Source organism: Plecotus auritus (assembly GCF_963455305.1).
Source record: "Plecotus auritus genome assembly, chromosome: 2".
Lineage (NCBI taxonomy): Eukaryota > Metazoa > Chordata > Mammalia > Chiroptera > Vespertilionidae > Plecotus > Plecotus auritus.
Genome location: NC_137771.1, coordinates 152,994,353 through 153,018,194, shown reverse-complemented (window position 1 = coordinate 153,018,194; position 23,842 = coordinate 152,994,353). Strand labels below are relative to the sequence as shown.

General features: G+C 37.5%; 1 protein-coding gene across 4 annotated transcripts in view; it reads left to right on the top strand.

The window, feature by feature from the left end:
• Nucleotides 1-10,125: 10,125 nt before the first annotated feature.
• Nucleotides 10,126-23,842, top strand: part of CBLB (Cbl proto-oncogene B) — a 246,417-nt gene continuing 232,700 nt past the window's right edge. For 2 of the 4 annotated variants that reach the window (XM_080654165.1, XM_080654163.1), the window contains exons 1-2: nt 10,126-10,253; nt 11,621-11,802. In XM_080654165.1, coding sequence (XP_080510291.1) covers nt 11,635-11,802 — 168 coding nt within the window. In that variant the 5' untranslated portion in view covers nt 10,126-10,253; nt 11,621-11,634. Of the gene's footprint in view, nt 10,254-10,463; nt 10,568-10,598; nt 10,656-11,620; nt 11,803-23,842 lie in introns of those variants that run through there. The other 2 variants (XM_080654164.1, XM_080654166.1) reach the window with 2 other exon arrangements.

Genomic DNA, 23,842 nt, shown 5'->3' with positions numbered 1-23,842 from the left:
TCACTTTCTACCAATAACATGGCTTAATTGTGCATATGCGGTCTCAGTTCCACAATAACATTTATTTCCTACCAACATTAAATAGACCCTGAGAAAACATGTGGCAATTCTCTGTCAATATCCACAGAGAGGAGGAAATGTGTCCTCTTAGCTGGTGCATTGCAGCTAGCAGGCAGAGGATATGCCATCCACACTGGAACTGAGAAAAGAAGCTTACTTGAAAGCTGCAACGAGCCATGATAGCATTTCAAGCAGTTTGTTATTTTTAGCTCTGCCAAGAAATATCTAATTTCATGCAAGAATTATTTTGCACCTGACCCAGAGCAAAGATTCTCTGGCTAGTTTTTATATACACTGATGCAACAGTAGAATTGTTTAATGCTTTAAAAACCTGGTAAGCAAGAAAGGAGAAAAAGAAAAGAGACTTGTAGGGTATGAGCAGATTTTCTTTCTTTCGCAAACTTATTTGTAACTAGGGGGAAAGAAGACTGAAGGGATTTAGCAACTGGGAAGAACTGAGGTGGTTATTTTCCCTGAAAAACTTTAAACATTTTTAATGCTTCTTTAGAATATTGACTAACTTTAGCAGGTGGTAGCTAATTCTCTCCATCTCTGCTATTGACATTCAACTTAAATAGTCCCCTTATTTATTCTTTTATGTACATTTAAAAAAATCAATGTTTATAATTTTGATTGCCTTATCAGAAATTTTCTGGTGACTTGTGAGAGTAAGATGGAAAATTGAAAAGAGGTCATTTAGAGAGCAGGCATGGGGGAATAAAAGTAGAAAATCAATTATATTTATCACCCTAGTCCCTTCCCAGAGGACGTGTTCCAAAATGCTGCCTTATATTTTTAAAATTTTCTTCATATTTAGATGCAACTGTAGCTGGTAAGAAAGCCTTTGATCTGTATTTCCTAAGTATTATTTGTGTGAATATCCCTTTTCATTACTAAAGAAATATACCCTGCATATATCTCCTGACTGAGGTCTCTGCTCCTCGACCTTGCTTGCTGGTCATGAAATTGTATTTAAAATGTACATCTGCTTTTTAATTAATACTAAAGATTAAATTGCATCATGAAACCTTCCTGATCTTCCCTTTTAATGTTGGAAATGGACACTTTCTTCTTGTCAACAGGCAAAACAAAAACACGACATGACAGGGGACAAAGAATGTATCATATAAGTGAAGCAGGTGACTTCCTGCTGGAAGTTGTTTGATGTAGTGGTAGAGGAGTGCATATAACCAAAAGCATCAACATTACCCAAGCCTGACACTTCATAAAACATTACCCAATGAAGACATCCATTATCCTGAAATAATGCAACTATTTGGAAAAAGATATACCTACTATGTGAAAAACTTGTCATAATTTTTCTACCAGGCAATTGGGGGTAGAAGGAGGAGGAAAAAAAGAGAGAACTGGGGAGGATAGAGAAAATAAAAGATTGCCTGCAAAACTTGAATACAATCTGAATACAATATGTGCAATGTGGGTAAATGTAACATTAAAGTGCACAGACAGCTGAGTCCTAAAAACTTGAGATTGGTTAAGTAAAGCAGGCTTGGTCAGATGGGCCACATAAACGTGTTATGTGTGTGTGTGTGTGTGTGTGTGTGTATGTACACTTGTTCACGCAAATGTGTAGGAGGCTATGACGTGAGAAGGACTGCTAAAAGGGGTAACCATTAAAAATGATCAGATGATATCTGTCATACCCAGGTCCAGCCAGCCCTAATTGAAAACATCAGAAATCTACTTCATAAATGTCAAAATCTGATAAAATGTCTATTGAGAGATGTTGACTGTTGACAGAGACAAGAGCATTGGTGATGGACTTAAAACTGTTGATTCTTCTCAATGATGAATGAGAGAGCTGGGGCTTAATGAATGCCCTTTTTGATTCTTCGACATGCAGGGCCCAGTATTGGAAATGAATCTGATTACTGAATATATATCCTTTACTCATAGATAAAGATTAAAATGGCATGTAGTAGTCCAGAAAGTTGTCTTTGGTGTGTCCTGTATGTCATCTTCTAAGACCACTTTCTTTTCTAGATGATTTCAGTTTCACTTACTAGTAGTGTAAAGGAGCACATACAAAGTTAATTACTGGTTATATAAAAATGGATAAAACCAAATAAAACTCTTATAATCTAAGGCAACCCATACATTTCCAAATAGTAAAAGTGAATTTAAGTTGTTTTTTAATGTTTTATTATTTTGTGAAAAATATACTACCACAAACATTTTAAATCTCTTTATAATAAATATGAGAAAATATCTCATTTCTTATTTCACTCTGGTAACTGGAAAAGAAAAATTCCTGTAAAAGAAATGTAGTATTTAAATATATTTAATTATTGGGGTGTTGAACACACAATACAATATACAGATGATGTATTATAGAATTGTACACGTGAAACTTGTATAATTTTATTAACCAATGTCACCCCAATACATTCAATAAAAATACTGGGATTACACTAAATACTTATAGTCATCATTTCTAAGTGATACAAATATGGGAAATTTTCATTTTCACTTTCATATTTTTCAAAAATTTTTTGAATTTTTGCAACAAGGATCCATTGCATTCATAATCTCAGAAATGTGTTTTATAAGAAAGCAGAGAAGAAATAACAAGTAAAGAAATATATATTTAACTACACATAGACTCTACTTGAGAATGTATTTAATAATATATAATGCCATACATAACCATGTAAAATTTTACACAAGCACATGCCCACTTGCATAACCAAATCTAATCTTTTCTTTCAGGGTTGGATATTATAACATGGCTCTTCTTGTAGGCTGAAGCATATTAAGATTCCATGTTAAAAAAGATAACCCTCTTTCCTATGTATTATCTCTTCTTTACTGACCCATCTTGAACCCTATAGTTGATCATCAGAACTACTTTCTCACCGAAATCCTTGATTTCTTTCATTCCTGTATTTTTGCAACACCTGTTCAATAAAAACACAAACCTGTATTGAAGCTACAATCTTACTTCCCCAGCAGCCTATTAGAGAAATTTACAATTTATTCTACTTGGTATCACCTATCCGATTCATGGTTTCTAGTTCCAGTGTATTCTCATCTCTCTTTTCCTTATCCATTTTGCTTTCTTCAACTCAAAACCTTCACTACTCTCCTTTAAGTTCTCTTCCATTTGAGAAGACAGTTTTGTCTGCTACATCTAGAAGAGGTGGAAACCATCAAGTGTGATCACTCTTGACGTCTTACCACCTCTAGAAATGTATTTATAATTAAAATATATATAGTTTTATAGATATTATTTTTATATTCTCATGTCTCCCCTTTTTATTCTTAGTGGTATACTTATTTCTATTCTCATAGGATAAGATGCCCTTTAATCTCTCTTTTTTAAAAATGTATCTCTTTATATATACACATGCTTAAATTTCCCTCATTCCAAAATATTGTCCTTCCTAACTCTACTGGATTCTGCAGTCATCTATAGATACTGTCTGAATTCTTGTCTTTATCCTTGTACAGATTTCTTTTAAAAAACCAATCTCTACTTTTCAGTTCTTCATCTCCCATTCTTTTCAACCCATTTTTCAATTGACATTGACCCACTAAGGTCACAAATGATCTCTCAATTGTTAACTCCAATGTGTTTTGCAATTTTTCTTTTTATTATTGGACCCCTCTGCTACATTGGAAAATGTTGTTTGCTCCATGGAAATGGTGTTCTCCCCAGTATATCACAACGAATTGATTGCTTTTGTGATCTATTTTTTTCTGCTTTTCTTTGAATTTTGATCCTCAGCATTCAACTGTAAACTTTATGTTCTTCTTACCCCATGTAATCTCCCTTCATGACTTTGTAACTCACAGGAATTACTCACTTGTTAATTTTGCCAAACCTATTACCATAATCATATATATCCAATCATCTAACTAAAATTTCCTTCTGCTAACTTGATAGATTTCTTATTTTTTTATTTTTAAAAACAAAATTAATTCTCCCTTTCCCCTAAATAGACTGTTGTTTGTTAGTCTCTACACTGGTTGTTGAGGTTATCTTTTACCAGGTCTTTAAAGCTAGGAGTTTGACTATTATTCTAGACTCCTCCATTTTCTGCACTTTTCATATTTATGTCATTATCAGTGACTAAATTAACTAATCTGTTCTCAGCCTCACTTGCTAATTAGGATCATCTGGGGAGTTTTAACACTATCTTAGATGGATCAGATCAGAATCTATGGGAGTAGGGCCTGGAAATTAGTTATTCTAAGGGGCAGATAGGATTGGAAACAACTTTTCCCAATATTCCTCAAATATGTCACTTGTGTTTTACCTCTAATACCACTGCCCCACTTGTAGGTTCTCATCATCATTTTTGCATATGGCCTAACTGGCCACCCTGCCTTCAGTCTTAGCCTTTCTAATCTACTAGTATTATCAATCTGACCATCAGGGTGAATATTCTGAAATATAAATGTTACAATGTCATCTCCCTTGCTCTTTTAATCTAATCCTATGTACTCTGCTCTGGCTTAAAACCCTTTGATGGTTTCCATAAAAAAGTTTAAATCCAAGTATTTTAATTGGACACCAGAGGTCTTCTTTTAATTTACTCATCACTTGACACTTTTGTCTCTTGTTCCCCCAAAATGGACCCACTAATTCCTATGCATATGTAATTGTTTTCTTTCTTTTATGCTTTTGCTCATGAGTAGTCTTTTGACTAAAATGGCCCTTTTGTGATTAACTGTTAATCTAATTTATCTTATGCCTCAACTTTGTAATTACTTTTTTGAAGCTAGGTTAAGCACCTTCCTCATAATGACCTCTACCTAAAGAAATTGCTGCTTTTACCAGTTGAGTTAATAATGATTTCTTATTATGGTTTAGTCACCTTTTATTCCTTGGTGTCTAGTCAGAGGTGATAAAATAAGGTTGAATGCCAGTGACATTGGGTCCTGAAACAATCAAAATACTTAAAATAGAAAGGGTTAGTTTTTGTACATTGAGAATGAGGAACTTGTAAACCAGTAGAGAAGACTTTCTTTAGATTAAGAACATACTAGATCTCTAGTAACATTACTAGTGGTTATTTGCTTTTGATTTTTACATTTATTTTGGTCTGGGTGCATGGAGTGGGGCAACCAGTCTCTGTGTCTCTCTCACATCGATGTTTTTCTCTCTCTCTTTTTTTCTCTCTCTCTCACCCTCCCTCTGAAAAGCAATGGAAAAATTATCCACAGGTGAGGATAAAAGAAAAAAGAAAAATAAAATTCTGGTCTTAATTTGGCTTCTTTTGTAGAAAAATAAATATATAATTGGTCTATATTAATACTGGTCTATTTAGCAGTTATGTTCCTCACACAATCATATATTTTTATACTATACATTAATCTCCTGTGAATTTGAGCTTATCATTTATTTTTTTAGGGTCCAATCACCCTGGGTAAATTTGTCAAATTCCAGATCTGCTAAAAACTGAGTGATGTGATTAGTACAAAGATCCCCCTTGGCCTTGAAATTTGGATTTTATATTTTAATTGAAAAATAAAAATTCAATGTTTTATCAATATGTATACATCAAAATGCATAAGGACTATAGATAAATTACATTGTAACTTGTATCAAATTTTATGTTCTTCACACAAATGTTTGAGAGGAAATAAAATTATCCATATTTTTCTGAATCAAGGCTTGTTAAGTGAACATGGAAAATGTAATATGAAACATGAATAATGCAATGGAGGTACAAAGGAATACAAACCTGAGACAAAGTAGTAAGTTTATTACAAATTTTGAAGTATCTATTTTTAGCATAAATCCTTTTATTTGATTACAAAGAATAACTGCCAAATAAATAATTATCTGGAAAACAATTATCTTGGAATTAATTGTCTAGGAAAAAAATCACAAAGAAGTGATTATGAAGATTTTTTTTCAGATGTATAATTGTTTAATCTGATATAAGCTTTAGGATTGAATGTATTAAGGCAGTAGCTTACTTAATTTTGCACCCTGTGATATTATTGAATTGTTTAGGATTACTGAGCCCACGTGCTGTAAAGAAATCGTATATAATGTACTACATATATGACAAACTTTAGGCATATATATATATACGTGTGTGTGTGTGTGTGTGTGTGTGTGTGTGTCTGGTAATAGCAGATGTTAGTATCTGTTAAGGAACTGATAACTTACTCTCTATATAATATATATTAACTGATTTATTAATAATAAGTTTAATTCATAGAACAAGATCTTTGTGGTAGGATTTGCTAGTTTGTTGGCAAACATCTATCTATTCACTCCTCTCTCTAAACAAAACCCAGATTTTTAGCTGGTTATATTGCTTCCCAAAATAGAAAGCACATTGTCTTCCAGACATTTTTGTAGCTAAGTCTGGCCTTAAACTGAATTCTGGTTTTGAGATAGTAAAAATAAATATTTGTGGGAGTTTTCTGAAAATTGCTTAAAGAGAATTGACTTACCTGAAAGTTCAATATACCCTTCCACCTTTCCTCTTAACTTTTAGCCTGAAAACCAGTGGTAAGAGCTGGACCATCAACAGCCATATTGGAATATATGGTGATTCTGAGAGAGAAATCCAGGTGCTGGGATGATACAGGAGAAAATTATGGAGCCACCATTTCATACTTTTTCTATGTGTGAGAAGGATAAGATTCTATCTTAAGTCATTGTTATTTTTGTGTTGTGGTTATTGTTAAGCAAGAATTCCAGTTGAGCCCAAACCAATACACAGAGTGTGGTTATATCTGATGGATCCATAGGTCAACATCTTTCACTGGCAGCTATTAGTATGTGTTCTTAAGGGTAGTTGGGAATTTATTACTCTTAACATGGAATGATTTGTTAAACCCAAATGTGATTAGGTAATAATGCTCTTATTTCACTTTAATATGTGAATTTGGACAGAAACAGAGACAGCTTATGCTTCCTAGGCAATAGCCTTAAATAGCTAATTTATTCATTCAGCAAATATTTTTTCGACCAGCTTTTATGGATCAAATAAATTATTGGAATACTTTGTTATTTAGTCAACTCATATTCAATATCACGAGTCACCTGTGAGTTTGGGGAAAGTAGAAAAAAAAAGAAAAATTGAACTGAATGAAAACAGTTTAAATATTTTCCCCAAATAGTTGTGTTCTAAACATTTTTTCCTGTGTTTAAAAACTGTAATCATGTGCATTTTCTGTGAATAAAAATATTAATATCAAGTATTAATGCTCAAATTACAGGGGTTTATAGATACCATTACAAAATTTCTCAGTACCCCTGCCACAAAATCTCCCAATCTTTCCTGGGAGTTCTGGGGGAAGGGTCTTACATGTGCTTATGATCATTTTGTTCGTATTAATCACCTACTGCCTGCTATGGTGCTTGCAAGACTCTTACGTAAACTGTCTCATCATTCTGCTGCATGTAATATCTTCCAGGAGAACACTCCTCTCCTGTAAAAATGCCAAATCCAAGTTCACTGTAGGCTACAAATCACCATGCTGCCAAAGGAGGCTACTTTCATGCTAAACCATACCCTGTTGGAGATAGACTTTTTCTGTTTAGAAATTAGGAGAGTATTTCTCTAGCAAACTCTGTCACCTTGATGTGCTACTGCTTATGCTCTGAGTATCACAAAGTCTCTAATGAAAACATTTCTATATGTTCTTTATAGCCCTTTAATATACATTCCTTTATTATGTTCTATCCCTTGTGTCTTCACTGGGATATGAAATTTTATATCAATAGTTCTTTATTCTCCCATGTGCGTCAACTCATGCTAACAGTTTGCAGGGAAGATTACTGTCTCATTAGTTCATCAGAAATAACCAAACCAGACTTTGGGCTCAAATGGAAACCCTGCTACACCAGAACTTAACTTGGACTCTAGATGGCTTTAACAAAATAGCTAGTTGAGAATAAAGCTGTAATTTCTTGATATTATGTGTGTGTTTTGTATATATATGTATATATATATATTACCATATCCCATAAAACTTGTAATTTTTATTTCTTCAGTTGAAAAAATAATATAAAAGAAATGCCACTGCTATCACATGTATTTTACTTATTCTATATGTATCTACTAGTAGATATAAATATGAGTAATGTACTTACAATATTCCCTTAAGCCACTGTTTTTGTACATCCTGAAAACTTTATACATACAGTTTATATATTTTTTGGATTTATTTAAAAGCTGATCCAATATGCGTTTTTTTCCTTTTGCAACTTCCCTCAGTAAATGTAATTTCTGTTACTATGAATAAAGTAGATATGTATGGGTAGAGGAGATATGGAGAGGCCAGTACTTTTGTAGATAAACAATGTGAAAACAAGGAACTACTCTGTAATTATTGGCACAGAAATAATGGCAAAGAAACAAAATTACTTCCTGAACTACATTTTATCATCTTACTACTTGCAAAGAACACGTTTTACCTGTTTTAATCAAATGCAAATCTTAATCATCTGAATTTAGGGCTGTAACGTATGTTTATAAGAACTCAGGATCCTTGATAGTAATAATCATGGTACTAAAATGATTATTTAGGTAGAAAGTGGTTAGAACCATTTAGAAACATTTTACCAGTTTAGAGAAAGAATATATATCACAACATCTGAGAAGCCCACAGTATAAAGTTTATTTAAGACTACCAACTGTAGTGGAAAGAAAATTCCAAAGCATGACAATCTAAGGCAATTTTTAGTAGCACCTGTGGTAGGATTGAAGTTAAATAGAAAAAAAAAAAATAGAAGGCATGCATTTAATCTATAATCTTGTTGAAAGAAGAGTTCCAGCACAGTAGCTTTTTCCTTGTAAGACTAGCCAGATATGGGCCTTTCTAATGGTATATGGAGCCACAGAAAGAGAGAATACAAGTGCTGGGAGAGAAAAGCAGATACAATAAGGTGTGTTAAAATCAAAAGTAAATGGAGAATAGCTTTGAAGCTTCCCTAAGAAGATAAAATCAGTTTAGTCATTAATTTAGCTTAATTACCATTCTTTGTGAAGACACTGCTTTCTCATTATATAGGCTGCTCTCTAGCGGTATACCCCAAGCCTCATTCCATGCTTTGGTTTGAGAGTTCCCAGTTTGCAAACTGTTTTTTGGGGATGTGCACAACAAATTTTTACCAACTTCTACTTCAGAGATTCACTGTTTTTACGTTGGCTATTTCAGAATCTTTGACAGCTTGTTTTTAAGATGGAGAGAAACCTACATAGAGTGAAGGTGACTGGAACAAAATACAAAAACTGTTTCCTCTTCAGTCACTTATGCAGAAACTTCTAGTAAATGAAAGGGACAATGCATATATTAGCAATTCCCATTATCTGTTTCACTGCCCTGACATGATTAGTGGAGACTGCTTGGCCAGTGTAGTTAACTACTTGCTTTCTCATTAGCCTGATACTTGATCTGCAATCCCTCCAGCATTAACTGTAACAGGAAAACACTCAGGAATTTCGGAAGTGTTGTTTGGCAATCATAGTCTACTCTCTGTGAGGTCTCTACTTCATCTTCGAGGCTGGGGTGACTGTAGTTCTTTTTTGATAGCCAACAAGAAGCAATGCCTAGACCTCAGTGGCTGCTGTCCTGGGTAGAAGAGTTTGGCAGCCCCAGGGAACTGAAATTCGTGGGCCTGGGACACGCCCAGGTAGAGAAGCAACACCCTCTCAGGCTCTACTCCGTTGCTATGAAACAAAAGACTAGGAAGGTGAGCAAAGCAGGAAGTCCCGCCTTTCAGCCCCAGTTGGCTTAGGCTCCAGCTCCCAACGCTTACGCCCACCGGCCCACTCCCTATTGGTCAGCTCCCTAGTGACTTGAATCTTTTCCATTTTCTTCCTCTTTTCCACTTTTGTTCTCGGGTGAGACCAGTCTCCTCATTTCTCTTGGAGTCCCTTGTCATTTGGGCCGGGCGGCCAGCGATCCTTCCTTTAGGGCCATTGTGCACCGTGGAAGACGTGGACGGGTGGCTGTGAGGACAGGCACTTTCCGCCCATTGGCGCCACGCGCTGTCTGGCAGTGGCACCGGCCTACGGGATTGGTCCATCCCTCAGCGGCCCCGCCTCCGGCCCCGCCTCGCGCCCCGTCTCTGTGTGTGTGTAGGGTACAGGGGTGGAGTGTCCAGCGAGTGGTCTCCTCCTCCCGCTAGTGCCGCCGCGGCGTCCCGCGGCCTCCCGAGTCGGGCGGGAGGACAGAGCGGGTGTGGATTGGTCTTGACGGTAATTGTTGCGTCTCCCCGTCTCGTTGGCTTACGCTCTGGGTTGCTCCTTCCTCGCGAGCTTGGGTTTACGCCGATTTTGCCTGCCCGGGCTGCCCACGCACCGTGGGCTCGTGCGTGTCGAGTCGGACTCGCGCACACGCGTGTGTCTGGACAGAGACGGAGCCGAGAGGCCGGGCGGGAAGGGGGCGCCGGGGAGGCTCGAGGTTTCTTTCTGTCCCGGGGGCCCAGGGGCAGCCGGGCGCCGGCCGCTGAGGAAGAGGGGACAGCCCCGGTTCCAGCTGTCGCCGCCGCCGCAGGCACAGCCTGAAGAGGGTATTTAAAGACCGGACGCGGGTCAGGCCCGGGAGGGGGAAGAGGGAGTAAAGCAGACGGGCGGCTGGGATTGCAGACTACCGGGGAGGTGCGTGCACTTGGGAGCCGAGTCCCGAGCGCCCTAGACGGATGGGGCTGCGGGCGCTGGAGGCGCCAGGGGATACTTTGTCCTTCTCCGTCCACCTTCCTCTCCCAGCCAAGGTCCGAAAGTGACAGGCGAGGACCCTGAGCAGGGAAGGGGGCACGGGCGTCCCGAAACAAAGCTTTGGACACTCCCCACCCCCCCATTGGGTGAGATGAGAGGCAAGGAGCGAAAGAAGTGAACTCTTTTCTTTCTGTGCCCGCTCTTGTCAGTTTCTCACCCTCTCTTTTAAAATGGATTTTTGTTTGTTTCTATTTCTTTTTTTTGGGGGGGGGGTGGAGGAAGGGTCTTAACTTGGGGTTAACTCCTCACCGCGTTGGTAAAGAATTGTGTGTTCGCGTATCCTTGTTCAGGTGTCTGTAATTGGCGGTTTTAACGGGGAATATCCAAGTTCTGAGCCTTTGTAGACAACAGACATGTGTGCCTCTTATGCTTCTGTAGAAAAATCTTTACGTGTATATAACTTGGTAAAAATCTGAGTGAAAGGGCGGTTTTGAAGTAGGGCTCTCACAAATGTTTCCAGGGGCTTCAGTTCTAGTATTTTGAATTGGAATTAAGGCAGAGAGGGGGAGAACATTATGTTCTTAACTAGTTGGAGGAAACCTGTGTAAGTTTTTTGTTGTTATGACTTGGGTATTAATCAAGCCTTCCCTACTTGAAATGTGAGAAGGATGCATTTTTAACTCTTAGTGTTCCAAATGCAAATCTAAGCTCTTGGCTTCTAAACCTGTTGTGTGTAGAACTTGAGAGTGCAAATTCACACACTTTTGAAAAGTTGAATCTGGGACCCTGGATTTTGTTCTCATTGATGTAGGAAGATATAGTGGGTGCAAGTAACCAGGCCCTTTTCTCTTGAGTAAGTATTTTCATGACCACCTAACTTTTATTTTTTTAAAAATTTCCTCTCGAAGAACTGAGATTCTAGATGGCAAATTCTATGAATGGCAGAAACCCCGGAGGTCGTGGAGGAAATCCCCGAAAAGGACGAATTTTGGGCATTATTGATGCCATTCAAGATGCAGTTGGACCCCCTAAGCAAGCAGCAGCAGATCGCAGAACTGTGGAGAAAACTTGGAAACTCATGGACAAAGTGGTAAGTTCTGTCTGACTGTGCCTGTACTTAGACCTAGTCACCCTGGATATGGTTTCTTCAGTTTTATTTATACTGGTAATTGATAATTATTATTATTATGGCAACAATCTTTTAATTTGGATTGGCTCTTTTTGTCTTTTTAACATCCACTCTGTGTTTTGAAAAGTTGGATTCAGAGCAGAGACCTTTTCCCCCCTTTTGTCCTACTCTTCAAGGTTCTAAGTTCCTCTATATGACTCAGATATGCAAAGTTTTTACTGTTGGTTGCTCTTTGTCAGGTGCATGGCCATAGAATACTTTGGAAGTGTTAGTTCTATCCAATGTGATGTTGTGTTGCTATTAATTAGATAACAAAAGAGTGCAAACAGGTAATTTAAGAAGTCTTTGATGGACCATTCCTGACAACCACAATGTGTGATGCTGAGAATATTTACAGGGGAAAAAGATTAGTCCTGAAGTGAGGAAGCAGTATTTGAGAGAATTTCCATTTTCATCTTTGATAAGTCATCTTCATTAAGAAACTTTTTTTGTTGTTAATGGTAAAGTTCAAGTTTCTTTCATCTATTCCATTTTGAAACAGGAAACCTTTTGATTGCACATTGTTTATCACGAAAGGAAAATTTATGATGGAGGTGTGGGGCTGAGTATCAGAAACCACTATGGTTTCTGCATGTTGCTTTCAGATGAACTACAATTTCACAAGAAGAAATGAAGCAAGATGTCAGATCCAGAATTAATAGTTCTTGCTTTTGAAGCAATAGTACTTTCCCCTAACATGTTGGTAAATGTTTTTAGCACCTTATGGTTTTATTGCATAGATATTTGGGGCTAATTCTAAACTTACTTGACTCAGGGTTCTTGATAACTTAATTATTGCAGAAATGGAGGTTTAAAAAGTATTATTTTGCAGGGATATGCTAAAGCCTCCATGAAATCAAATGGTATCAGTCACCTTTACTTTGGTTTGTAACTGTGTGCAAATATTTGCCATAAAAAGCCACTGTCAGTGGTATTAGCAAATACAAGAAGGTGATAAGATTTACTTTATTTTCATTTATCCTTATGGAAAGTACAGATGGTTAGATGAATGATAGGCCTATCATTCTGTGGCTGGTGGTGCTAACTGCAGAGCCAGAATATTTTTGCCAGATAAATATCCTTAGCTTTGGGCTTCAGTGTGACCTATTTAAGCTTCTGCCAATTTATTCAAATTGTGATATTAAAGTGCTCCAGACAGAATGACGTCATAGTGTCAGAACTGCAACTTGCTGCTTGAGGTCAGGTTTTGATTTTTAGCATTGGATACTTAAGAATGAGGAGTATGCAGTTGGAAAAATTGCATGTATTTGGCAGGCGCAATACTAGCTGTCTTTCCTTTTCTAAAGTGTATTCAATTGAAGGTCACTCATTGCTGAAATCATTATTCCGGTATAAGAGAAGGAATGCAAGGTTTTCGTCTAACTTACCTGTTACATGAGTGACAAAAAAACGGGTCAGATTTTGCCAGGGAGCTACTCCTCCTACTCCACCCCCTTCTTTGAGTGGTCAGAATTTGTACAGGACATCAAATGAACAAGATTTATGTAAGGAAGTGGTGAACTATAGTTAACATAAAGTTATTCTTTTTGAAACATTAAAAAATATCTCCATAATTTTGGTCTGTAACTGATTGTTAATGTAAGTTTTATCTACTTTTAATTATTTCACCATGAGTTATGGTAAAATAGATGGATATTTAATAGCTAAGCTTCTGCTATTGTTTATTTTATTAACCCTTTTGTGGATTTGCGTTTAGCTTCTTCATGTGAGAAACTTGACTTGCAAGGAAATCAATTATCTCAAGTCTCTACTTAGTGGAATGTGGGTGTGGGTGTTGGCAAAGGTGTACTGTATGGTTTTTACCCCATTTGTCTTCATTGTCAGTTATGAAAATTGTTCTGTACACTTATGAATACATTTGTGGGCTTCCTGGAGGGAAACTACATAAATCATTATAAAAGAGTTCAGTATATTTGTTACTATTCTATTACACATTAATAGAAAGGAATTGATCATTACTAATTGAAAATATATTTTATTTAATTGTGTAGTGCACAAGCAATCCTCACATGTGTTTATCTTTTCATCTTTCTTTGTCAGTGGTGAAGGAAGTAGTTTAGATTCTCAACATTGTCCCAGTAATTACATCAGGAACTTTATTAGTAATCCAAAAGTTAATCCCTTGACACATCACCTAACTGTTTTGTAAAGTAATTGCAATAGTATGAATTTAGCTTCTGAATAACAGAAAATCATAATTTCAGGTTTAACTGGTAGTTAGGTAAAGGGCAGGGTTAAGAGTTTAGTTAGTTACAGGGGATATGAAGCAGTCCAGTAACTGTGTCGTTTTCCCTGACTTCTAGAATTTAAAACGGTCAACTGAGATTCCAGTTCTAACTGAATGTACAGTTCAAGAGAGAAGGAAGTCTTTCTATGCAAGGTCACTGAGAGAAGAGAGTAATTGTTCAGTTGTGTTCCTTATTAGATGCAAAGTGTTTTGTAACAAAACTTGAGTTGCATAGAATTAGCATAGTAAATTTACTGAGAAAAACAATAGTAGCATATCCCAAAGCATCTCATATTTTCTGGCCTTAGTTCTGTGTGTTAGTATAACTCAGTAGCTGACGCCAAACTCTTTCAAGTCTGTTCATTTCTATTTGGTACAGTGATAGGACTATTACTCATGAATACGCATCTGAACTCAAATACACTTAAAATGTAGAGTCCATTCCAAAGCTGTTGCAAAGATGGGTTTTTTAAAGCACTATATAATAAAACATTTATTGAGAGCCTACTATGCCCCTATTAAGTGCTTATACTGGGTTTGCAAAGTTCGATAAGATATAACTCTACCCCTAATCTGTCAGGGAATTCAGAGACCAGCAGCAGAGCCAGGCATAAAAATGCATAATTGCCATTTAGTATGGAAAGGGCTGTGATGCAGACTTACACAAAGTACAGTGGCAGCAAAGTAGAGAAATGCCCCCTTGTTTTCTGGCCACTGTTGAGATAGTTGTATGTTTGGATTCTGCTGGCCACTGCCTTTAGGAACAGCATTATGGTACTCTTGCTAGAAGTGCTGAGGTGAGGGTAAGGAAATGATTGCTAATCAGTATGGTAGGAATGATAATTTATTAATGTGAGGTTTCTGAACATGATTTTCACAAGCATCTTAGCCAGGTGATGAAAAATGGAGGAAACCATTTTCTATCTAATAGATACTAAATGTACTGAGCATGTGTGGCAGTTCAGGAAATTATAAAGTAATTAATTGATGGCAGAGAGCAAAGCACGTTGAGTACCTGCATGCAATTTTGTTTCACTGTTCTTGTCATTTATTTGAAATTACATTACTGAGTTTTAAAAGTCTTTAAAAAATGATGCCAAACAGCCTTTTGTGCCTTTTATCCTCAGTACATTTAGCACATTTGTCAAGCTTGGAATATAATTCATTCTCTATCTCAAAATTTCATTGTGACCATAATATATTTTAAAGTTTGTCAATCAAAGAAGCTTGGATTATATACAACTATTTGTTGGGTTTGAGAATATCATCTTCCTTGGGCCCTTGGGACAGGAAGTACCATATATTTAAAAATTTTTTTACATATTTTCTTTTTCTTAGTGCAGTGGTCGGCAAACTCATTAGTCAACAGAGCCAAATATCAACAGTACAACGATTGAAATTTCTTTTGAGAGCCAAATTTTTTAAACTTAAACTTCTCCTAACGCCACTTCTTCAAAATAGACTTGTCCAGGCCGTGGTATTTTGTGGAAGAGCCACACTCAAGGGGCCAAAGAGCCGCATGTGGCTCACGAACTGCAGTTTGCCGACCACGGCGCTTAGTGAAATTGTTCTGTGTTAGCAGAATCACGTGCCCAAGTAGGCCTACATAGATGATAACGCAGTAATTGTGTGGGCAGTTTTGTTTAGTACTGAGTTAGGTTTTGAATTTGTCTTAAATTAAATGATCCTACAGTTTGCTACTTGTCACTTTTATTATGTTTATTTATTTAAAAATATTTTTATTGAATTTATTGGGGTGACATTGGTTAATAAAATTGTATAGTTTTCAGGTGTACAATTCTATAATACATCATCGGTGTATTGTATTGTGTGTTCACCATTCAGAGTCAAGTCTCTTTCAATCACCATTTATTTCTTCTTACCCGTTTCTACTTCCCCCACCCCCTTCCCTTTGGTAATCATCATACTGTTATCTGTGTACATGAGTTTTGTTTACTTTTTTTTTTTTTTGCTTAATCTTCATCTTTCCACCTAGCCCCCCGCCCCCCCCCCCCAAACCCCCTTTCCTTTGACAGATGTCAATCTGTTCTCTGTATCTGTGAGTCTGGTTCTATTTTGTTTGTTTATTTTGTTCATTATGTTCCACATATAAGTGAAATCATGGTATTTTTCTTTGGCTTATTTCACTTAGCATAAATCTCCAGGTCCATCCATGCTGTGCTACTTGTCACTTTTAGAAAAAACTTTTGATAAAATAAAAGATTTAAAGGAATCCTCCCAGGAGTTACCTTGTGATATAGGGCATATATGTAGCATAAGCCTTAATCACTTAGTAATCTTTTAACTGGTATAAAATTTTAATCATTCAGATTTTGAATCAACTTCTTTCTTTCAAAGTTGCTTTATATACTATCTATTGATTTCCTTATTCATTTATCATATCCCAACTCTAGAGATAGAGATTTATAATTAATCATACCAGCCTGTAAAATGCAGTAAGTGCTATAATATGGTATAAATAAAGTGCTGTGAGATAGTATGAGGCAGAGGTGAACGTTGGTGTAGAATGCAGCATGGTGGAGGTACTATCAAGCTATTAATTTGTATGCTTTGGGTTCCAGTGAGGTGGAGGGCATAGGTTGAAGAAATAATGGGTAAAGGGAGATTGTGGAGTGAGAGAGGTGTGTTAGAGGAAGATGAAGAGGCTTTTATAACTCTGTCAAGGAATCTGAACTTTGTTTATTAGACAAAGAACCATTGAAGTCTTTGAGCAGAGAAAGTCAAGGCTGTGGTGAGATAGATAACTTTCTTGCCTCTACAAAGGAGGATTAAAAGAAAATAAACTTAAAAGTGGTAATAATGATCAAGAGAAATTAAAACAGACTGGCAAGATATAGTGAAGGGCTAAGCTAGAGAATTGACAGTAGGTATGGCAAATATTGGTTCAAATGTGGGAGGTATTTTGGAGGTAAAATTCATACGTCTTGGTGACCCTTCAGATATAGAGAATGAAAGAAAAGGCGAAGTGAAAGTGACTCTTGAGGTTTTTAGCCTAGTTGACTCTGAAGGCAGTGATGCTCTTAATGATATAAGGAACATAGGAAGAAAAAGAGGAAGCTTGGGAGTTGGTGCATGATAAATTTGTTTTTGACCATGTTGAGTTTGACATGCCAGAGTGAAATTCATTCTGAAGTCAGAAAAATTGAATGTGCAGTTCAAGAGAGAAGTTGAAACTAGAGAATATGTTTGGTAGATATGCCTATAGAGGTAGCATTTCAGGCTATAGATCAGTAAGAGATCAGCAAGGCAGAGTAAGTGAGAGTCAGAGAAAAAGTCAGAGATTGGAATTTTTGGCTGTATGTCAGGTTGTATCTGTAATTCGATGGCAATTATGGGAAAATAATGCTTCAAAGAACAGTGAGGAGAGAGGTGGGAAAATAATTGGAACATTTTGATTTCTTGGGTAGAGACAACATCAATAAGGAGATAGTTTCAAATTCTGAGAAAATCAAATTCAAGTGGAGAATATCAGGTAGGATGAAAATTTAAGAAGTCTTTGAATTTCATGAGTAAAGACCACTGTTGATCTTTCAGAGTAGTTTCACTTATACGATGGGGCTAGATTGAAAAAAAAAAAGTGTGTGTGGATTATTTAGAAATTGTTCTAAAATTGTGACAACCAGTGAAGGAAGGAAGTTATGATGCCTTAACTGTTTGAGCAGAGCGTAACTTCGTGTTCTGGGTGATGTAGGAGATGTTAGTAGATGGTAGTTAAGGGATGTTAGTAGGGAAAGATTTAAGATGTAAAGTAAGTAGAAGTAATTGGTAAAGTGGCATCCTTGATTATAAGGGTGAGAGGGAAGGGCTAAGAACAAGTAGAAGAATAAACCCTTCGTAGATAACTAACTTCCACTCAGACAAAAGGGAAATAAGGAAATAAACACAAGTTTTGAGAGCATTTGTAAATTTTATCTTGGGTTATCAGGAAGTGATTTAAGATATAATATTTATAATGTTTAACCATGTGTTTTAAAATTGTATGTTATAGAATAAACAATATATATTTTTACTTGTCTTCTAGCAATTAAGTGGGTGAATAAGTAAAACATTGAAATGGAAATAATTTCTCACCCTGTACATGAAAATCATCTTAGAAACATGCTGTGACTTAAATGATGCCAGGATGCTATTTTTATCTACTCTGTTTGGGCATATATTTAAAGGTTTTAAATTTTTAAAATATATTTGTAAGTGATTTTCCCCCCTAGTAATGAAAGAAGCATTTTGAAAATATTTTAAGTTTTAGCTTTTTAACATATTCATATTTAAATAATTGTTAAGCTTACTCATAGTATCTTCCAATAGCAATAATAAAACAATTATTAAATGTTTTACCTGTTAAAATTTTTGTATCAGGATGTACTCAGGAGAACTGCTCTGGGCTTATTAGCTTTATTTGCTGCTTTCCTGCACAAAACATTCCATATTTAAGAGTTTCAGGTAGTATGAAAAACTTTAGGAGGTAAAAAAGCTCTTAATGATCTACAAAGTGGTTAGTACCTTTGGTCTAATTCTCATACCTTTGCAAAACCTGAAGGGATCTTGTCATGTATGGTATAACATAACATATGGAAGAAGAAGGAATACTAAAAAATAATGAGTGTCAACTATGTGCCAGGGCCTGTGCAGAGCACTTTACGTTTCCTCTTCTAAGAATTAAACATCCTTAGAGGTTTCCAGAAGAAGAAACTGGCCCAAGGTTGTAAAGCTAGTAAATGGCAGGGCCACATCCTAGCTTTTATTGATTCTAATGTCTATGTTCATAGTATATAGATTCAAGCACACTGCTCCGTGGAGTAATATGATTCTGCCTCCTTCTATAACAAGTACTAAGTCAAGAGTATCTTTACTCCTGTATTTGATAAGATCAAATTCTTCTGCAAAGTTTGTTCTCACTTTTTTAGACAGATTTATCATATATTATAGACTTCCTATTTGTATTATTAGTTTCTTGTGAGAGGTTCTTCCTTTGTTCCTTTCCTCTTTTTCCTCCTTCCCTTCATCAAGTATTTATTGCACATCTACTATGTACAAGATTCTACATTAGGTGAGGCGATAGACCAGTGCGATTAGAGATGTTCTCTACCCTTAAGGAAATTCTGTTCTTTTTTTTTTTTTTTTTTTTTTTTTTTTTATAAAATATGTTTCTGTTGATTTTTAGAGAGAGAGGAAGGGAGAGGGATAGAGAGAAAGAAAGATTGATGTGAGAAACAGATCGGCTGCCTCCTTCACGTCCCCTACTGGTGATTGATCCCGCAACCCAGGCATGTGCCCTGACCAGGAATTAAACTGGTGACATCCTGGTTCATAGGTCTACATTCAACCACTGAACCACACCAGCTGGGCTCCAATTTTTTCTTATTTGGAAGAAAAATTGCAAACAAATAAATACACAATTGCCATTTTAATTACAACCAATCAGTTTTTTAATGGTGCTTCATTATATCAGTCTTCTAAAGAAATCTTTATTGAAAACCATAGAGGAATTGTTAGTTTTCTCCAAATCCAATTTTATATGCTAACTTTCTTGTTTTGCCCAACTATTATTCTATATAGGGAGAGTTTATATTATTTTTCTACTTTTTACATTTTATACTTTATACATTTTGCCTTTTGTACATTTAGTGATGATTTGCTGAATTCAAATGGAAAGACCTGTTGGCAGTGATAACCACTCCAGGTGTTAGACAAGTGGTCAGACCAGACATTGGTTTAGCAACCTCTGTACTCAAGTTCTGGCCAAGAAAGCGTTCAGAGCCAAGACTCAAACTATAAGAGAACATTTATGTGGAAATTCAGAGAGGAAGAAGAAGTGAGCTCTATAAGAAATAGGCTCAGGAAATAAGTTACAAAGGTAAAAGAAGGGCCTTGGAGCTTAGGAGAGAGAAAGCTAAAGGTGCCTGGCCTGGGGGAAGCAAAGGGGAACATGAAGAGCATGGGTGTGCTTTTGAGAGGAACAGTGTGCTGGGTTCTCTGTCCTAAGGGCTTTTAAGGGTGGAGGCTTTAGGGGAGGTCCCAGGGGGAGGATCTCAATAGAATATTCATCAGCTTTCCAGGTGTCTCCTTTCAGGGTCGTGGTTGAGTGGTTGGCACCAGGGCAGGGGGTCATTAGTCAGTGCATCTGGTCCTGAGGCCAGCCATGCATCCCTTGTCTGGTTTTGCTGCTTTTCTGGTCCTGGAGCTGAAACACAACTGAAGTCTAGATGTTATCCCTAGGGGTTAGTGCAAGGGTTTGTTTGGGGGTTGTATGAAGTTATCCTTCTGCCTCTTGTTTCTCCTCTAAGGTGGTCTAAAACCACATGACTAGCAATAGGCCAGGGGAGGAAAGATCAGGGGAGAGTCTGAACTGTATTACCAGCATATGCTAGAACAGGAAAGGTTACCTAGGGGCGAGGTCCTTGTTTTCCCAGTTTTGCCTGATGGTAGGCACTCGGGGCTTTTAGCCCTTGTGACCTGTACTTGGCCCATCATCTTTGTTCTGCTCATGTCTAACTGCCTACCAAAAACCCAAACTACTTATAGATGCTTTTTATCATGATGATGTACTTTTATGTAACTATAATACAGAACCTCTTACAACATTTACATGAGAAGCAGAGACAAGGCATTCTTTCAGGCTTTCCGTATTGTCTTTAAAAATGGTTATTTCACTTCGTGGGTACATTACTTGATTTAATATAACTGAATGCCCCATGAAGTGAGGTGTGTTTCGTAATGTAAGTCTGCTACCATGCAGACACAATTTCTTGCTGTTAAAGTTTCCATTTGGTTCAGTATAATTTCTTTCATACATTTTAGGGGCTGGTTTGACCTTATTTGCAAGAAATATGTTGGGTGACCTAATACCTCTTTGTTACCTATTGGTTGGAAATTTTAATTAAGGCAAAGTCAGGAAACTCTTTAAATGCAAGAGTGGGAGAAACCAAGATGGCGGCATAGGTGAACACCTAAACTGCTGCCTCGAACAACAATTTCAAAACTACAGCTAAAAGACAGAACGGACATCATCCAGAACCACAGGAAAGCTGGCTGAGTGGAAATTCTACAACTAGAAGGAAAGAGAGGGGCACACGGAGACTCAGAGGAGCTGCAAAAGGCTGAGGTACATAGACACGCGTGCGAAGAGGACGGGCGGCTGAGTGCCTGGCTAGCTTTCTCTAGCGGGAGAGAGATGGAAGCTCCCGACTGCACTGAACCCCAGTTCCGGGTGAGACCTGGGATCCCAGACTCATATGGGGGGAGTCTGGACTGTTGGGAAAAGAGAGGAGCACACGGAAACTCAGGGGAGCCGCGAAAGGCAGAGGTCTGGAGGCACGCGCACCAGTTCACGCAGAGAGGACTGACTGCTGAGTGTGCCACTGGCTTTCTCTAGCAGGAGGAAGGCGGAAGCTCCCGACTGCGCTGAACTCCAGTTCTGGGTGAGAATCTGGGAATTTAAATTCATTGGGGGAGAAACTGGACTGTCTGGCAGCGGGTAAAACTCGAGGGTGGCTTTCTCTCAAAGGTGCTTGTAGCGATTACTGAGGGACACTGAGACCCACGGGCCTCATAGGGCAGAGCTGATGGGAAGCCAAGGCTGTCTGCTCAGCCCTGAGACTCTGCCCCATCCAAGCTGAGTGTGGAGGCTTTTGCAATTTTGCAAGTCTTGTCTCACAAGGCTGTCTCCAGCACAGAAGTTCTCCTGGCGTAGATAGCTGATCCTCACAGCCAATTGGCCTGGAGGTCAGTTCCTCCCAGTGATACCAACAACAATCAAGACTTAACTACAACAAGGCTGTGCACACAGTCCACAAAGGGGTGCACCAAGAGCGTCCACCTCAGGTAACTGGGGAGGCTGAGCCATTGGGCCATATAGGACACCTAGCACACAAAGCTACTCTACCAACTCAGGGAAGCAGCGAAAATGCGGAGATAAAGAAACAGATCACAAATGAAAGAAATGGAGGAAAGCAAACGACTAGATATAGAGTTCAAAACCACGGTTATAAGGTTTTTCAAGAATTTTCTAGAAAAGGCCCATAAATTTAGCGAGACCCTTGAGAATATGAAAAAGAACCAACTAGAAATTAAACGTACACTGACTGAAATAAAAAATATACAGAGACCTAACAGCAGACTAGAGGAACACAAGAATCAAGTCAAAGATTTGAAATACAAAGAAGCAAAAAACACTCAACCAGAAAAGCAAAAAGAAAAAAGAATCCAAAAATTTGAAGATAGTGTAAGGAGCCTCTGGGACAACTTCAAGAGTACCAACATCAGAATTATGGGGGTGCCAGAAGAAGAGAGAGAGCAAGATACTGAAAACCTATTTGAAGAAATAATGACTGAAAACTTCCCTGACCTGGTGAAAGAAATAGACTTACAAGTTCAGGAAGCGCACAGAACCCCAAACAAAAGGAATCCAAAGAAGACCACACCAAGACACATCATAATTAAAATGCCAAGAGCAAAAGACAAAGGATATTAAAAGCAGCAAGAGCCGAAACTGGTTTGGCTCAGTGGATGGAGCGTTGGCCTGTGGACTGAAAGGTCCCAGGTTCGATTCCGGTCAAGGGCATGTACCTTGGTTGCGGGCACATCCCCAGTAGGATGTGTGCAGGAGGCAGCTGATCGATGTTTCTCTCTCATCGATGTTTCTAACTCTCTATCCCTCTCCCTTCCTCTCTGTAAAATATCAATAAAATATATTTAAAAAAATAAAAAAAAAATAAAAGCTTTAAAAGCAGCAAGAGAAAAACAGTTAATTACCTACAAGGGAGCACCTGTATGATTGTCAGCTGATTTCTCAACAGAAACTATGCAGGCCAGACGGGAGTGGCAAGAAATATTCAAAGTGATGAATAGCAAGAACCTACAACCATGATTACTCTACCCAGCAAAGCTATCATTCAGAATTGAAGGGCAGATAAAGAGCTTCACAGATAAGAAAAAGCTAAAGGAGTTCATCACCACCAAACCAGGATTACATGAAATGCTGAAAGGTACTCTTTAAGAAGAGGAAGAAGAAGAAAAAGGTAAAGATAAAAATTATGAACAACAAATACATATCTATCAACAAGTGAATCTAAAAATCAAGTGAATAAAAAATCTGATGAACAGAATAAACTGGTGAATATAATAGAATCAGGGTCATAGAAAGGGAGTGGACTGACAATTCTCAGGGGGAAATGGGTGTGGGGGGGTACGGGAAGAGACTGGACAAAAATTCTACACCTATGGATGAGGACAGTGGGGGGGAGGTAAGGGCAGAGGGTGGGGTGGGAACCGGGTGGAGGGGAGCTTTTGGGGGGAAAAAAGAGGAACACTTGTAATAATCTGAACAATAAAGATTTATTAAATTAAAAAAAAAATAAAAAATAAATCCAGGGGTTTCCAAGAATAATTTATGGGTTTTAACATTCTTGTAAATTTTTTATTTATATTTGTGCTTTTGCTTTGATACGATTGAATATAAATTTGTATGTATGTGTATACATATTCATGTATCTATTGAAATATACAGTATGTATAGATTAGACATATATTTTTATGTATGTCAAACAATGCGGACATATACAGAGAGGTCTGCTTAAAATTCTTTAAATACATTTAAACAAATACACCGGGCAGTTGTTTACTGTAATGGAGAGAGTGCCTGACTCTCAATTAGGTTCCATTTCAGTGTTTTAGTATTGTCATCTCAAAGGGAGG